The sequence below is a fragment of the Triturus cristatus genome, chromosome 5_2 (assembly GCF_964204655.1).
Source record: "Triturus cristatus chromosome 5_2, aTriCri1.1, whole genome shotgun sequence".
In the NCBI taxonomy this organism is placed as follows: Eukaryota; Metazoa; Chordata; class Amphibia; order Caudata; family Salamandridae; genus Triturus; species Triturus cristatus.
In genome coordinates, this window is record NC_140588.1 from 883,236,995 (window position 1) to 883,255,854 (window position 18,860).

The 18,860-nt window shown below is 41.5% G+C and overlaps 1 protein-coding gene across 6 annotated transcripts in view; it reads left to right on the forward strand.

Moving 5' to 3' along the window:
• MTMR1 (myotubularin related protein 1) overlaps window positions 1–15,634 on the forward strand; it is a 533,995-nt gene extending 518,361 nt beyond the window's left edge. For all 6 annotated transcript variants that reach the window (XM_085608016.1, XM_085608018.1, XM_085608021.1 and 3 more), the window contains one exon: window positions 13,907–15,634. In XM_085608016.1, the coding sequence (XP_085464142.1) occupies window positions 13,907–14,071 (165 nt within the window). In that variant the 3' untranslated portion in view covers window positions 14,072–15,634. The remainder of the gene's footprint in view (window positions 1–13,906) is intronic.
• Window positions 15,635–18,860: the final 3,226 nt, after the last annotated feature.

Genomic DNA, 18,860 nt, shown 5'->3' on the forward strand with positions numbered 1-18,860 from the left:
CTTAGCGATGATGTTACTATCATCGTCAATAGGGAGGGGGGTATAGAATAGGATTTTGCAGACCTAATCTTTGTTTAGTGTTTTGATCTTGCTCCAGGTTATCTGCTTTTTAGTCTTGGGTGGATGGTTGGTAATTTGATCCTCCACTGGGGATGGAAATTCGCATTTGGAAAGATGATTGTTGATTATCGTAACATGAAACTGTTCTCTGTTGTAAGTGATTGATTTTTCAATCTCTAAAATTTTCTCTTTGAAAAAGTTGAGAAAGCTTGACTGTTTTCTTTTGAGTTAATTCTGGTCCTGGTTGTTGATTGACAATTTCAAAATGTTTACTTGGTTGGCTTATTTCATTATCGAGTTGTGATCTAAAGCATGATGCTTTTGCTTTCCGAATTTGTTTTTGTAGTTATTCCGTAATTCTCATAGTTTTACTAGATGAAATGTCAAGGGTTTGTGTCTCGACTGACTCTAAGCGCACCTGAGACTCTTCCTTTCATCATTTTCATTTTGATTGTACCAAATGTTAAATTAAGTGGGATTCATAAAGCGTGCAACTACTCCCGGCGCTGTTGGAACAGAAAGGGCAAGGAAGAGAACAAAACGGCTCTCTAGCCAGGTTTTAAGCATTCTCCTGAACAGTCTTTCATCCTCCATATGCCTGACTTCTAAAGGAAGGTTGTTCCAGCCCCCTGGCCCTAAAAGAGAGAAAGACCGCTCTCCAACTCTTGCAAGGCGGACTCTCTGAACTGTGGCCAAGTGGTTGTTGGAGGAGTGCAGCTTCCTCAAAAGGCCGTATAAGGAAATCCTAGAAGACAGTCTGGACCCGAGTGGCAAAGTGCTCTGTGCAAAAAAGAGAGCGGTCTTAAAAATAATCTGTTTGTGCACAGGAAGCCAGTGCAGATTCTGCAGATGAGGAGAAATGTGCTCCCTTCTAGGTAATCTGAGAACGAGTCTAGCAGCAAAATTATGTATAGCTTGAAATTTCCTCCACAGATATTGTGGGAGACCAATGTGTAGGGCATTGGCATAGTCCAGCCTGGACACGACCAACGACAAGATTACCATGATCCGTACTGGGACCGACAAAGTGTAGGAATTTCTTGAGCATTCGTAGTATGCCAGAACATTTGCCAACCACAGAAATAATTTTTTTATGGAAGGACAATATATTATCAAATTTCACACCCAGTTTAATGACTGTTTCCACATGCCTATTGGGTGGAGGTGTCACATCTGGCCAGTGCACTTCCACCTTGAGCTCAAAATGATGCCCCATGCTGAGCACTTCTCTGTTTTCGGTATTACACTTCAGTTGGGAGAAACTCATCCAACAGAAAATGGCCAAGAGACCTAGCTTTAGATCATCTTGTTCAACTGGCATTCCTTTTGTCAAATGTGAAAATAATCTGGGTGTCATCAGCATAAGAGATTATTTTGGGCCAAAATGACTCAACCAGTTCAGCGAGTGGAGTCATATAAATATTAAATAATGTGGGGCTTAAAGCTGACCCCTGAGGGACCCCGACCAAGACATTTTTGCTGCCCGAGGAGAAGCGACGTAACCTAACCTCTTGCTTCCTGTCATCTAGGAAAGATTTCAACCTCTTCCAAGCCTGGTCTCTGATGTCAGTCTCCTGATACCGGTCAAGCAGCCTTGCATGCGGGACCATATTGAATGCTGCAGACAGGTCTAGCAGTACCTGGACTGCCCCACTGCCGTCATCGATGGTGCCTTTGATCAGTTCAGAGACCTCCAGGAGGGCTGTCTTAGTGCTGAACCTTGGTCTGAAGCCAGACTGACTAGAGTGTAATAATTTATTAACCACAATATGCTTAGAGAGTTGGCCATTCACAAATCTTTCTAGCAACTTGAATTGCGCATGCAAAATGGAAATGGGCCTGTAATGTCAGGATCTGCACTTGGCTTTTTTAAAAGTGGTAAGATTTTCGCCTGCTTCCATATAGACGGAACTGTAGCCGTGTTCAGGGACTTATTTAGAAGTGTGTTCATAGTAGGATTAATAACGTCCCCATCCAAAGCCAAGAGGAAAGGAGGGCAAAGATCAGTTGGTGAGCCAGATTTAAGATTAACAATAGCCCTTCTTGAGACTTTTAGAGAAGTCTCATTAAACTCTGTCATCAAACAGGAAAGCTCATTAGGGGATTGAGTAGATCTGAGAGCCTCCGCATCCAATGGCACAGCTGTTATTAGACTATTCTGGATCTCCTATATTTTGTTGTGAAAAAAAGAAGCCACACCTTCGCACCATTTGGCAGAGGGAGCCTTACTTCTGTGGCATGCAGCTGGGACCCAGAAATCTTTTTTTATAATCTTAAAGATTGTTCTCGATTTGTCACTTGCCATTTTGATCCTACTTCCATAGTATTCTCTCTTCGAAGGGTTTACCAGTGTCACATTGCTCTTGAGAGCACTTTTTTACAATGCTTTAGACTCCACACTGTAATTCTTTCGCCAATCTGTTTCCGCCCTCTTTAATAGATTTTTCTTCTGCCTGAGCTCATTACAAAACCAGGGGCCCAAGACCCTGTTTTTGCTATGCACACAACCTGTGACAGGTGCAAAATTCTCCACTCTGGTGCGCAGCCAGTTATCCATCTTGACCATGTCAGTCCATGGAGCCCGAAAGAATCGGTTTGTTGTTTTCCAAGGCAGGCAGCGAGCGGATTTGAGCGATCTTAGAGAAATGTCTCATCAAGCGTGAAGTAACATGGATCCCGAGACTGCCCTGTGGTGAGATGAGCCAATTAAATTGGATCCCATACTGACCAGTCCAAGCCAGAGGAGTAGGGTCCAGCATAACTAAACTGAAAGTGGAGAAAACCAAATCAATGGTGAGGCCCCCAGAATGAGTGGTGTTGGCAACCCATTGAGAAAGTCCCAAAGGTGGGAGTGTTTGTTTTTCTCTCTGTTGAAGGTAAGTGGGGCTACTGTCTCCATTATGTTTGTGACTGTTTAGGTCTCGGCTTGGCGTAAGCAGCGCATGCGCTGCTCTCGTCTAACGAGGCTTCTTGGAATCAATACGATTCCAAAAGCCTCGTCCCTGCTCCGCCTTCATTTGTGATTCGTGCGCCGTTTAGCGTCACAAATTATGCCAAGGACAGTGCAATGACTGCACTAAAGGCTTGTCACTCACTGTTTGTTGCCACCCTGTCTCCTTTGATCCCCGCCCACCTGGATTGGATCGTTTACGGGCGGATTTACACTCTTTCCTTTAAAGGACTCGAAGCACTTTTTTTTCTCATTTGCAGCGCTGTCCACATGCTTGTAATGGCTGCTCGGACAGCCTCTCCTGCTTCAGCCCCCCACCCTCGCAAAATGTGGAATTCTGCTGCTTACTTTAAACTAGTCAGCACGGCGCCCATTTCATGAGCGCCGTGCTGTTTCTATGTTTTTTGTGTGACTGCTCCTGATGTAATGGCAGAGCCGAGTCACAAGCTCTTCACAGCACAGATGGTCTGCCTTTCAGTGCTCCGCTCGGAACTCAGCAGTGCCATTATTTTAATATCTACTTTGAGCAGCGTCTGTTTAATTCCCCCTCGCCTTACCTGTGTGGACCGCGTCCCCCCATTAAAAGCAACGATCCCCCCCCCCCCCCCCCCGGGTGCCTCCTTGGCCAGGAAATGTAGTGGAGTGGGGCGTTATGGCGCCCTGGGTTTCACCACACATGAACAGGAGCTGTATTTCAGATTTCTAGGGCCACGCTGTACCTCCTTGCCAGTGGCCCTGTGTGGTGCAGGCTCTCCTAGTAGAGCAAGGGGACTTCTACAGCGCAGTGACGCTGCATGCAGCCCAACAAAGTTAATCTCTGGGCTCTGAAAGTGTTCTGCCTCCTCCATATTGCTGACGTCGGCAGGGTCATCGAGACGGCAGCAACATGGACGAGGCACAACACTTTCGGACCCAGAGATTAACTTTGCTACCAAGGAGACATCCGGAGCTCAAAGTGGATCCATTGAAATAATGGCACAGCTGAAGTCAAGGTGGCTAATAATGCCCCCCAACTCAATGGGGCTTGTATGATTAGCTTTAGAAGGATGAATAGCTGGGTTGGCCCTAGTGGGGATTGAATGTGTGATCCGCAGAGGGTGAACAGCCCACAGAGCTACCTCCGTGTTTGATTTGAGCGGAATGAGACAGACAGCAGGGATGAAGCACGACCAGCTCGCAGGATGCAGAGTTCGACAGGGACGGCTCCGAGGTGACTGGAGAGAGAATAACAGAGGTGAAATATATCTGCAAAACGGTCGACAGAGCTCGAGACAAGGGCATCCGGGAGGAATCCAAGCCGGGAGCTGGGGCTGTGCATGCAGCATAGTGCCTGCATAAGCTGAAACCAGCGGGTGATAAATCTAATAAAGATCACATTAAAATGTAAATAGGAACGCTAATTCGATCCACATAAGCGCCATTAATGAAGGGGAACGGTGTAAAGTCCTGTCAGGACAGATGTGCAGCTCGGATTCGCCCTGCCAGCATTCTGTCTGCCCCCGCCACAGCTGCAGAAGGATTCATGGCAGGATTACTGGAACTACAGATGCGGCAGGAGAAATGCGTGACTATGTGTCCCCCGTGTTTGTAGTACCTGATGCATATGTACTGTGTCTGTGTGGAGTGTGTGTGGTTTGCGTGAGGATGTGCACATCTGCCATCATTGCTCGTCTGTGTGGTGTGTCTGTGTTGATGTTTCATGTCTGTTGTGTGCATGAGCTGTGTGTCTGTCTGTGGGCGTGGTATGTGTCTGTGTGTGTTTGTTGGATGTGTGTGGTTTTGATCTTTATCGGTGGTTTATGTACCTGTGTGGTGTTTATGCTTGGCGTAAAATGTAAGTGGTGTGACATGTCTTTCGTATATGTGTACTCTCTACTACTCTCACTAGTACTCTCTCTTTACTACTCACACTACTACTCACTCTCTACTACTCTCTACTACTCACTCTCTACTACTCTCTTCTCTACTACTCTCTCCTACTCTCTCTCTACTACACTCTCTCTCCCTCTACTAATCTCTCTCTCTACTACTACTCGCTCTACTAATCTCTCTCACTCTACTACTCTCTCTCTACTACTCTCTCTCTCTCTACTACTCTCTCTCTCTACTACTCTCTCTCTCTACTACTCTCTCTACTACTCTCTCTCTCTACTACTCTCTCTCTCTCTACTACTCTCTCTCTACTAATCTCTCTCTACTACTACTCTCTCTCTACTACTACTCTCTCTCTACTACTCTCTCTACTACTCACTCTCTACTACTCACTCTCTACTACTCACTCTCTACTACTCACTCTCTACTACTCTTATCTCTACTACTCTTATCTCTACTACTCTCTACTTGCTACTACTCACACTGTACTCTACTACTCTCTCTCTACTACTCTACTACTCACTCTCTACTACTCTACTACTCACTCTCTACTACTCACTCTACTGCTACTCTCTACTACTCTCTCTCTACTACTCTCTACTACTCACTCTCTACTACTCACTCTCTACTACGCTCTCTCTACTACTCTCTCTCTACTACACTCTCTCGCTCTGTGTTGATGTTTCATGTCTGTTGTGTGCATGTATGCTAGTATCTGTGCATGAGCTGTGTGTCTGTGGGCGTGGTATGTGTCTGTGTGTGTTTGTTGGATGTGTGTGGTTTTGATCTTTATCGGTGGTTTATGTACCTGTGTGGTGTTAATGCTTGGCGTAAAATGTAAGGGGTGTGACATGTCTTTCGTATATGTGTACTCTCTACTACTCTCACTACTACTCACTCTACTACTCACTCTCTACTACTCTACTACTCACTCTCTACTACTCCCTTCTCTACTACTCACTCTACTACTCTCTACTACTCTCTCTACTACTCTCTCTCTACTACTCTCTCTCTACTACACTCTCTCTCTCTCTCTCTATACTACTTTCTCTCTCTCTACTACTCTCTCTACTGCACTCTCTCTACTACTCACTCTCTACTACTACTCTCTACTACTACTCTCTACTACTCTCTCTACTACGCTCTCTCTACTACTCCCTCTCTACTACTCTCTACTACCCTCTCTCTACTACTCACTCTCTACTACTCTCTTCTCTACTACTGTACTACTCTCTACTACTCACTCTACTACTCTCTCTCTACTACTCTCTCTCTACTACTCTCTTCTCTACTACTCACTCTCTACTACTGTACTACTCTCTACTACTCACTCTACTACTTTCTCTACTACTCACTCTCTTCTACTCTCTTATCTACTACTCTCTACTACTCACTCTCTACTACTCTCTACTAATCACTCTCTACTACTCTCTACTACTCTCTCCTAATCTCTCTCTACTACTCTCTCTACTACTCACTCTCTACAACTCACTCTCTACAACTCTCTCTCTACTACTCTCGCTCTACTACTCTCTCTCTACTACTCACTCTCTACTACTCACTCTCTACTACTCACTCTCTACAACTCTTATCTCTACTACTCTCTCTCTACTACTCTCTCTCTACTACTCACTCTCTACTACTCACTCTCTACTACTCACTCTCTACTACTCACTCTCTACTACTCACTCTCTACTACTCTTATCTCTACTACTCTTATCTCTACTACTCTCTACTTGCTACTACTCACACTGTACTCTACTACTCTCTCTCTACTACTCTACTACTCACTCTCTACTACTACTCTCTACTACTCACTCTACTGCTACGCTCTACTACTCTCTACTACTCACTCTCTACTACTCACTCTCTACTACGCTCTCTCTAACTCACTCTACTACTCTATCCTACACTCTCTCTCTCTACTACACTCTCTCGCTCTGTGTTGATGTTTCATGTCTGTTGTGTGTATGTATGCTAGTATCTGTGCATGAGCTGTGTGTCTGTGGGCGTGGTATGTGTCTGTGTGTGTTTGTTGGATGTGTGTGGTTTTGATCTTTATCGGTGGTTTATGTACCTGTGTGGTGTTTATGCTTGGCGTAAAATGTAAGGGGTGTGACATGTCTTTCGTATATGTGTACTCTCTACTACCCTCTCTCTACTAATCACTCTCTACTACTCTCTTCTCTACTACTGTACTACTCTCTACTACTCACTCTACTACTCTCTCTCTACTACTCTCTTCTCTACTACTCACTCTACTACTCTCTCTCTACTACTCTCTTCTCTACTACTCACTCTCTACTACTGTACTACTCTCTACTACTCACTCTACTACTTTCTCTACTACTCACTCTCTTCTACTCTCTCCTAATCTCTCTCTCTACTACTCTCTCTACTACACTCTCTCTACTACTCTCGCTCTACTACTCTCGCTCTACTACTCTCGCTCTACTACTCACTCTCTACTACTCTCTCTCTACTACTCTACTACTCACTCTCTACTACTCCCTTCTCTACTACTCACTCTACTACTCTCTACTACTCTCTACTACTCTCTCTACTACTCTCTCTACTACTCTCTCTCTACTACTCTCTCTCTACTACACTCTCTCTCTCTCTCTACTACTCTCTCTACTGCACTCTCTCTACTACTCACTCTCTACTACTACTCTCTACTACTACTCTCTACTACTCTCTCTACTACTCTCTCTACTATGCTCTCTCTACTACTCCCTCTCTACTACTCTCTACTACCCTCTCTCTACTACTCACTCTCTACTACTCCCTCTCTACTACTCTCTACTACCCTCTCTCTACTACTCACTCTCTACTACTCTCTTCTCTACTACTGTACTACTCTCTACTACTCACTCTACTACTCTCTCTCTACTACTCTCTTCTCTACTACTCACTCTCTACTACTGTACTACTCTCTACCACTCACTCTCTTCTACTCTCTCCTAATCTCTCTCTCTACTACTCTCTCTACTACACTCTCTCTACTACACTCTCTCTACTACTCTCGCTCTACTACTCTCGCTCTACTACTCTCGCTCTACTACTCTCGCTCTACTACTCACGCTCTACTACTCTCTCTACTACTCTACGACTCTCTACTATTCTCTACTACTCACTCTCTACTACTCACTCTCTACTACTCACTCTCTCTACTCACTCTCTCTACTCTCTACTACTCACTCTCTACTACTCTCTCTCTACTACTCTCTCTCTACTCTCTACTACTCTCTCTCTACTACTCTCTCTCTACTACTCTCTACTACTCTCTCTCTACTACTCTCTACTACTCTCTCTCTACTACTCTCTACTCTACTACTCACTCTCTACTACTCTCTACTCTACTACTCTCTCTCTCTCTACTACTCACTCACTACTCTCTACTACTCTCTCTACTACTACTCTCTCTACTACTCTCTCTCTACTACTCTCTCTCTACTACTCTCTCTCTACTACTCACTCTCTACTACTCACTCTACTACTTGCTCTCTACTACTCACTCTCTTCTCTACTACTCGCTCTACTCTACTACTCTCTACTCTAATAACTCTCTACTACTCTCTCTAGTACTCTCTATTACTCCCTCTCTACTACTCACTCTCTACTACTCACCCTGTACTACTCACTCTCTCTACTGCTCTCTCTACTACTACTCACTCGCCACTACTCACTCTCACTTGCCACTACTCACTCGCCACTACTCACTCTCACTCGCCACTACTCACTCTCACTCGCCACTACTCACTCTCACTCGCCACTACTCACTCTCACTCGCCACTACTCACTCTCACTCGCCACTACTCACTCTCACTCGCCACTACTCACTCTCACTCGCCACTACTCACTCTCACTCGCCACTACTCACTCGCCACTACTCACTCGCCACTACTCACTCGCCACTACTCACTCGCCACTACTCACTCGCCACTACTCACTCGCCACTACTCACTCGCCACTACTCACTCGCCACTACTCACTCGCCACTACTCACTCGCCACTACTCACTCGCCACTACTCACTCGCCACTACTCACTCGCCACTACTCACTCGCCACTACTCACTCGCCACTACTCACTCGCCACTACTCACTCGCCACTACTCACTCGCCACTACTCACTCGCCACTACTCACTCGCCACTACTCACTCGCCACTACTCACTCTCTTCTACCTCTCTCTCTACCTCTGTCTACCTCTACCTCTCTCTCTACTTCGCTCTACCTTTCTCTACCTCTACCTCTCTACCCGCACACATATGCACATATATATATATGCATATGCATTTATATATATGTTGTGTATATATACATACATACATATATAAACATATATATATATATATACATCTGCATATCTATATAAATACAAATATAAATGCATATGTATACATATATACATACATATGCATGTTCTGTACATGAAAGTTTGAAAAACACTAATAAAAGCAAAGCTAAAAAGCCACCTAATTACAAACAGAATTGCTTTAACTTAAACGAAGGCGATTTATGTACCTGTGTGGTGTTTATGCTTGGCGTAAAATGTAAGTGGTGTGACATGTCTTTCGTATATGTGTACTCTTTACTACTCTCACTACTACTCCTCTCTCTCTACTACTCACTCTCTACTACTCTCTTCTCTACTACTCTCTACTACTCTGTACTCTCTACTACTCACGCTGTACTCTACTACTCTCTCTACTCTCTCTACTACTCAATTACTCACTCTCTACTACTCTCTACTACTACTCTCTACTACTACTCAACTACTCACTCTCTACTACTCACTCTACTACTCTCTACTACTCTCTCTACTACTCACTCTTTACTACACTCTCTACTACTCACTCTACTACTCTCTCTACTACTCACTCTCTACTACTCTCCCTCTACTACTCTCGCTCTACTACTCACTCTACTACTCTCGCTCTACTACTCTCTCTACTACTCACTCTCTACTACTCTATCTCTACTACTCTACTACTCACGCTGGACTCTACTCTCTACTACTCACTCTCTACTACTCACTCTCTCTACTCACTCTCTCTACTCTTCTCTACTACTCACTCTCTACTACTCACTCTCTCTACTCACTCCCTCAACTCTTCTCTACTACTCACTCTCTACTACTCACTCTCTCTACTCTCTACTACTCACTCTCTACTACTCTCTCTACTACTCACTCTACTACGCTCTACTCTACTACTCACTCTCTACTACTCTCTCTCTACTACTCTCTACTCTACTACTTACTCTCTACTACTAGCTCTACTACTCTCTCTACTACTCACTCTCTACTACTCTACTACTGACGCTGGACTCTACTCTCTACTACTCACTCTCTACTACTCACTCTCTCTACTCACTCTCTCTACTCTTCTCTACTACTCACTCTCTACTACTCTCTCTCTACTCACTCCCTCTACTCTTCTCTACTACTCACTCTCTACTACTCACTCTCTCTACTCATCTCTCTACTCTCTACTACTCACTCTCTACTACTCTCTCTACTACTCACTCTCTACTACGCTCTACTCTACTACTCACTCTCTACTACTCTCTCTACTACTCACTCTCTACTACTCACTCTACTACTCTCTACTACTCACTCTACTACTCTCTACTACTCTCTCTACTACTCTCTACTACTCTCTACTCTACTACTCACTCTCTACTACTCTACTCTACTACACTACTACTCTCTCTCTACTACTCACTACTCTCTACTACTCTATCTACTACTCTCTACAAATATCTCTCCTACTACTCTCTCTACTACTCTCTCTACTACTCTCTCTCTACTACTCTCTCTCTACTACTCTCTCTCTACTACTCTCTCTCTACTACTCTCTCTACTACTTACTCTACTACTTACTCTCTACTACTCACTCTCTACTACTCTCTCTACTACTCTCTCTACTACTTACTCTCTACTACTCACTCTACTCTCTCTACTACTACTCTCTACTACTTGCTCTACTCTACTACTCTCTACTCTAGTAACTCTCTACTACTCTCTACTACTCACTCTCTACTACTCACCCTCTACTACTCTCTCTACTACTACTCACTCGCCACTACTACTCACTCGCCACTACTACTCACTCGCCACTACTACTCACTCGCCACTACTACTCACTCGCCACTACTACTCACTCGCCACTACTCACTCGCCACTACTCACTCGCCACTACTCACTCGCCACTACTCACTCGCCACTACTCACTCGCCACTACTCACTCGCCACTACTCACTCGCCACTACTCACTCTCACTCGCCACTACTCACTCTCACTCGCCACTACTCACTCACTCGCCACTACTCACTCACTCGCCACTACTCACTCACTCGCCACTACTCACTCGCCACTACTCACTCGCCACTACTCACTCGCCACTGCTCACTCGCCACTGCTCACTCGCCACTGCTCACTCGCCACTACTCACTCGCCACTGCTCACTCGCCACTACTCACTCGCCACTACTCACTCTCTCGCTACCTCTCTACCTCTGTCTACCTCTACCTCTCTCTCTACTTCGCTCTACCTTTCTCTACCTCTACCTCTCTACCCACACACATATGCACATATATATATATATATATATATATATATACATCTGCATATCTATATAAATACAAATATAAATGCATATGTATACATATACATATATACATACATATGCATGTTCTGTACATGAATGTTTGAAAAACACTAATAAAAGCAAAGCTAAAAAGCCACCTAATTGCAAACAGAATTGCTTTAACTTAAACGAAGGCGATTTATGTACCTGTGTGGTGTTTATGCTTAGCGTAAAATGTAAGTGGTGTGACATGTCTTTCGTATATGTGTACTCTTTACTACTCTCACTACTACTCTCTCTCTCTACTACTCACTCTACTACTCACTCTCTACTACTCTCTTCTCTACTACTCTCTCTACTACTCTCACTCTACTACTCTCTCTCTACTACACTCTCTCTCTACTACTCTCTCTACTACTCTCTCTACTACTCTGTACTCTCTACTACTCACGCTGTACTCTACTACTCTCTCTCTACTACTCTATTACTCACTCTCTACTACTCTACTCTACTACTACTCTCTACTATTACCTCTCTACTACTACTCAACTACTCACTCTCTGCTACTCACTCTACTACTCTCTACTACTCTCTCTACTACTCTCTACTACTCACTCTACTACTCACTCTCTACTACTCACTCTACTACTCTCTTCTCTACTACTCACTCTCTACTACTGTACTACTCTCTACTACTCACTCTCTACTACTCACTCTCTACTACTCACTCTCTACTACTCACTCTCTCTCCTAATCTCTCTCTCTCTCTACTACTCTCTCTCTACTACACTCTCTCTACTACTCGTTCTACTACTCTCTCTACTACTCTCTCTACTACTCACTCTACTACTCTCTCTACTACTCTCTACTACTCACGCTGTACTCTACTACTCTCTCTACTGCTCTCTCTACTACTCTCTCTACTACTCTCTCTACTACTCACTCTCTACTACTCACGCTGTACTCTACTACTACTCTCTACTACTCACTCTCTACTACTCTCTACTACTCTCTCTACTACTCTCTCTCTACTACTCTCTCTCTACTACTCTCTCTCTACTACTCACTCGCTACTACTCTCTCCACTACTCTCTCTACTAACTACTAGTAGAGAGAGTAGTTGAGAGTGAGTAGTAGAGTAGAGAGTAGTAACTCTCTACTCTACTACTCACTCTCAACTACTCTCTCTACTACTCCCTCTACTACTCACTCTTTACTACTCTCTCTGCTACTCTCTCTACTAACTCTCTCTACTGCTCACTCTCTACTACTCACTCTCTACTAATCTCCCTACTAATCTCTCTACTACTCACTCTCTACTACACTACTCTCTCTCTACTACTCTCTCTCTACTACTCACTCTACTACTCACTCTAATACTCACTCTAATACTCTACTACTAACTCTCTACTACTCTCTCTCTCTACTACTCTCTCTCTACTACTCTTTACTACTCTCTCTCTACTACTCTCTCTCTACTACTCTCTCTCTACTACTCTCTCTACTACTCTCTCTCTACTACTACTCACTCGCCACTACTCATTCTCTACTACTCACTCTCTACTACTCTCTACCTACTACTCTCTACTACTCACTCTCTACTACTCACTCTCTTCTCTTCTACCTCTCTCTCTACCTCTACCTCTCTCTCTACCTCGCTCTCTCTCTCTACCCGCACACATATGCACACATATATATATATATGCATATGCATTTATATATATGTGTATATATACATACATACATTTATAAACATATATATACATCTGCATATCTATATAAATACAAATATAAATGCATATGTATATATATACAAATATACATATATACATACATATGCATGTTATGTACATGAAAGTTTGAAAAACTCTAATAAAAGCAAAGCTAAAAAGCCACCTAATTACAAACAGAATTGCTTTAACTTAAACGAAGGCGAGACCTATTGCATTTTCAATGCTTGTTTTGGTAGTAGAGCTCCAGCAAAGTTCATTGGAAGTATTATATTTTTGCAATGTTTTTCGGGGTTGACTATTGTCAAATTTAGTTTAGATATTCACACGCAAAGTGATCGTGCAGATAATTCAAAATTACTTCACTGTGATTTGAAAGCTAAGTTATTTGTGGAGTAGCAGTATATCTCTGTAGGACACACAGTTCAACAGTGTGTGAAAGTATTTAAGCAAGGTTGTGCTATAAAATGAATTTTCACTCTGTCAGTCAACTGTTATTTCCAGTATCATAATGCATACTTCTTGATTACCTGCTTACTTCAGCTTTTACATAGTTTATTGTTATAAATGTGTTCAAATGCACTTACTCTTTTTCCAGCACAGACTAGTTGTCAGTCCTAAAATAATAGAACCGATAATTGCACGGCAGCTGCTATATTACGTATATCTTTCAACTTGTTTCGCTTGTCTTCTATATCTAGATGCCAATTCATCAGAATCTCAAAGACCTGCTTATTATTAGAGCTGAACTTCAGAAGAAGGTTGAGGAATTACAACGTGAAACAACTACAAGATCTATTTCATCTTCTTCTGATCGGGGTTCGTCGCCATCCCACTCGGCCACTCCAGTCCACACATCTGTCTAATGTGTGTCTGAAAAGACTAGAATACTGAAATATGTTTATGAAAGGAACAGTGATAAAAATGTCCTTCCTTTCAAATAATTGATATATTTTAAAAGCCTTATGTGATTGTCTTTTGACAATATTATGTTGCAGTACTCTTAAGTGCAAATGTATAAAATTCGCCCTTTTAGAGGCCTGCGACCAGCGAGCAAGTCTTGACTAGGTACACACTTTGTATATGTTTTTTTTTTTTTGTATATGAATTGAATTCATAGGAGCTTGTTTCACAGAAATTTGTACAGCTGGGTCAGACAGAAAATTAAATGAAAAGCGGAGGCTGGACGGGAGTGTAAAGGAGTTTTGAAGTGGTCGGGGATTTCAATACAATTGCCATTTTTGTTACTTTTTATTTATTACTTTTTTTGCAGACATTCTGAAAAGTATTGGTGGTGCTTATTGAATACAGTGTGAGCTTGAAATCCACTAGCTCAAACATAAGTTGGGCCTATGTATGCCTAAATCCCTTGGTCATTAGCAGTGGCCAATATGCAGTCCTGTTCCGAAGGAAATAAGGGAATGTGATGTGGATGGTTCTAGGCAGCCCTGTGGCCATCACAATTCTTTACATCAATAAGAGTCCTTCTTTAATACTGACGTGCACATCAAGTTATTTACATGCCCATAAAGCATAGTCTTAGATGCATTGTGTAAAATGAAGCTCTGAAGAAGGCATGTCTGCAAGTTACATAAGGAATTCATTCATGCACATCTTCCTCTATTCTATCTAGTATATTTTACCTCGCTAAATTTTCACTTTAAATTTGTTCCCTGCTCAGTGTTCTGTTACTTGTCAGTCTTACTGCATTTAACCATGTTGAATTTGGGGAACAAAACAATACCACACCTGGAGGATACGCTTTGCTTAAAATGGTGCATTTACAATGGATTTTATAGCATGGTTTTACTAAAATGAGGAAGGACTTTGATTCTTGTAAGGACGGAGGGATTTTATTTAGTGTTTGATTTTAGTTAAAACGTTTGCATACATAACTGTATTCTGTGTTTTTATTCTCCTCTTCAATTACACAGACTGACTTGGGTTGAGGTGGGACGATGAACCTATTTTTTTTTGTAGTTCCAGCCAACGTTTTCTCGAAAATAGTTGCACATGATAAAAGGTGGATTTTGCCAGGTCTTAATAATTTATGTATTAAACAAAATGTATATTATATGCACGTATCATTGACGCCTTTTTGACAGTGACAAACAAAAGGAGAACCATTTCCTAGTGGCGGCTCACAGTGTATAGTGTGTTTTGTACTAGAGCATGTGTTGTAATTACGTAATTCGTGGTATGTTCATTATTAGATGTATACTGAACTACTGCACATAAGTACATATATTTTGTTGTCATTTGTGAAGTCTGAATCCAAGCTTTGACTTTTAACATTCCATTATCTTCAGAAATATTTTGATTGCATTTCTTACTTGACATGTTAAATATATTGTTGTATTTCCTTGATATTGTAAACAGAAAACTGTGGTATATTGATTTATTTTTGTAAATTAAACCTTACAAAGTGATTATTTCTGTTTTGATTTTTTTTTCTTGAATAGTCTAGTACCCTCTGCATACTCTCTAATTTGCAGTAAATATTTATTTAAAAAAAAATTCATATTAGAATTATCATTGACGCTCACCATTGTACAAGCTGAAAAGGTACACCAAGAAGTATTAGCTTAGTGACTGTGGTTCAATGAGAGTAGATTTATTGTTGCCAAAGCTCATTCTGTTTATTCCTGCACAATGCCGTCTCGGTGCAGGAACAACTACCACCCCTTACCTCTACTTTAAGTCCTGAGTTAATGTTTTAATTAGGTTCATACGAAATTAGCGCTGGCTGCTGAGATAAATATTTTTACTATGCTACTAAAAGCAGGTACTTGTGAAATTCTTAAATGTGTCATCTGCTGAAGAAATTATGTATTTGAAGAAATTGCTATCCTGTGTACTTCTAGGTTCCACTTTGCATGAGATTTACGGACATGTAACAAAGGATACAAAACAATGCATCTTCACTCTTGCTTTGCCTCTTCCCATTGTCTGCTGAATGAGCCAAAACATCAAATTGTCCAAGAAAGATATTCCTAATAGTTCCTGCTCTATCGCTCATGCCTTTTATTGGTTTTCAACAATGACTGCACATGATGTTGCTTGAAAAGGAGCTATTTGTATCCGGGCACCTTTTTATTGAGATTGGCTTCCGAAATTTTGGAACTGGCCTACTATCACAGCAAAAATACATTAGAATGCTTATCAACAAATGTCTCCCGATTACTGTAGAAAATATTTAGTATCTTGTGTTTCTCTGAAGACGCTACAACCCGATCAGAAATTTGGAAATCGGAGGTCTATTTCTCACCTGCACAGATGTCTTTTTTTATAATTTTCTGTTGACTGTTTAACAAAAAAGATACATAGGGGAGGATAGAAATAGCCTCGTTTTCATAACAGATACGTGCCCGGTCTCTTTTGCAGTATACATCATTTTAGATTCACATGCTGTGAATTGATTGTCCATTAGTATGTGTTTTTCCTGTGGAAAGGAAGAGGCACTATGTTTGACTTGCTACTGCTTCCTTCATTGTTTCTATCCACACAGTAGTATTTAGTGAAGGTATGTTTTGATGACCATGTTATTGACTTACATGTCTTGCCAGGATACATTAGGCAGAGAAGCTACATTTGCCCCCTTCTTTCTAGTAGGGTGTACCTCACTCCCAAAGATGTGTTTACTAAATTATAGGACATTTGTATTCTTTGAATTACCCATCTGGCAATAGATCATTTAGATACAGCTGAACTCCATGCTTGTGGTGCATGGCCTCCAAAGAATTGTTTAGTTTTATTGATGTTCTTTGAATTACATTATGGCCCTACTTGCAGCTTACTTGTGCATCACTCTCCCTGCTACATAAATTGGCTTTTTAATAAAAGGGTGGTGGTTGTGTTTTCTGATTTACATGAAAAGATGGTACCACCTCATGTACATTTTGGATACATTCTCATAATCACTTTCTTGTTGTATAATTAAATATGGCGTGACTGCCTGTATTTCATTGATTCTTCTTATAGAGATCATGGCAACGGCCATCTTTCGTGTTAAATATTTTAGAGACGTTTATGCATTGAGTCTAAGGTTAGTCCTGCTAATACTAGATTTCAATTTCAGTGTGGTGGTAGAACATGCTGTGGAAAATCTAGCATTTTTGTGTCTTCCAGGAAAGCTTTGGATGACTAGGATTGATAAAGCTTGCTGTTTTTTGCATACTCTTGGTATATGTGGTAATGGCTGGTAAATGAACCCTTAATGATGAATAGCTAAGCTTGCGCTTTAGTAAGTATAGATGGAATCTCTCAATTCCAGAGTCATCTTTTCTTCATGAAAGTTGCTGCGTGACCTTAATTCAATGCATATCGCCTTCTGGTGGATGGTTTACGTGCCTCCTTTATAAAGTTTAAACCTTTTTCTAATAGATTTAAAAAATTAAATTGAGCTATTTGAAGGGCTAGCTTCGTATTTGGATGAAAACCCTTCTCTCTTACACATTTAGGTTTGTGCATTGGAATGTTGATAATATTGCCCCCCTGCCATATACATACAGTGTGAAAATCAGTGTGCATATCCCAAAGGATTAGAAAGGTATTCTGGGACCTACCTAATGAAAGGACTGGCAGTTAGACATTGTTTTGGTAAATATATATTTATTCATGTAATTGTATGAAATGTATCTATCGGAAAATAGGCTTAATACTCATAACATTTTATTATATGCTGTTTCTATAATTGGGAACTTCCCTCTCTTAAATACATGATTCCTGTTGTTTAGTATCTATTGCCTACCAGGGAAGGATGGTATGAGTCATACGTTTGCAAATGAGAGACCAGAGAGGCATATTTTACTGTTGAGCAGACTAGTAAAAGTCAGTGTTTTGTTTGAGTTTGGTCACTACCCAATGTTATGTGGGACAAAAAATCACACATTTGTATTGCACCAGCAAGATGCATGCATCACTTTGGTGAACACTGTAGGGTGGTAGTTACTCGCTAGTTTGTATGAACATAGAGGCAAATACCACATGGTTGTGGTAAACAGTTCAGCATGATTCAAGTGTTATACCAATAAGCATGTTGGAACTTTAGACATACATCATAGGTGAAGATATATGGCTTATGGAATTTAATAACTGTAAAGTGGTGTTATACTATGACCCTTAATAGAAGTAATTTTTTATTGTCTTTAGAGCATAATACCCCTAACAGAATGATGATATACGTGTAACAATGGGGGTCTTGAAGGCATGAAAATAGTACTACCACCAAAACGTGTGGTGACCATTCTTAGTATCTCAGTCATGACCCTACAACTGTGGAAGAGACCAATGTTAAATGTCTTTTTTGAGGTTTCAAGGATTATTTGGCACACGTGAATGAGTGTTACAAGTATGTTTTTCGAGGTTGTAGATGTGATTGGAGATTGTGAATGATAAATTGTATTTCTTATTATGAGAATATGTATAGTGTGAGATGTATTTTCTTTATATATTGGAATGTGACATAACATATGGAAGCACCCTATATCTATATTTGCACATAGTAACAAAGAAATGCATATTTTTGATTAAATATATGTTCATGGGTCAGTTACTATTTTGTGATTTGTCCTGTGACTGAAGAAATACAGGCTAAACAGGAATTTTTGTGATATATCATAGACTCTCTTTAGACCTCACCTCTGGATATTCCTG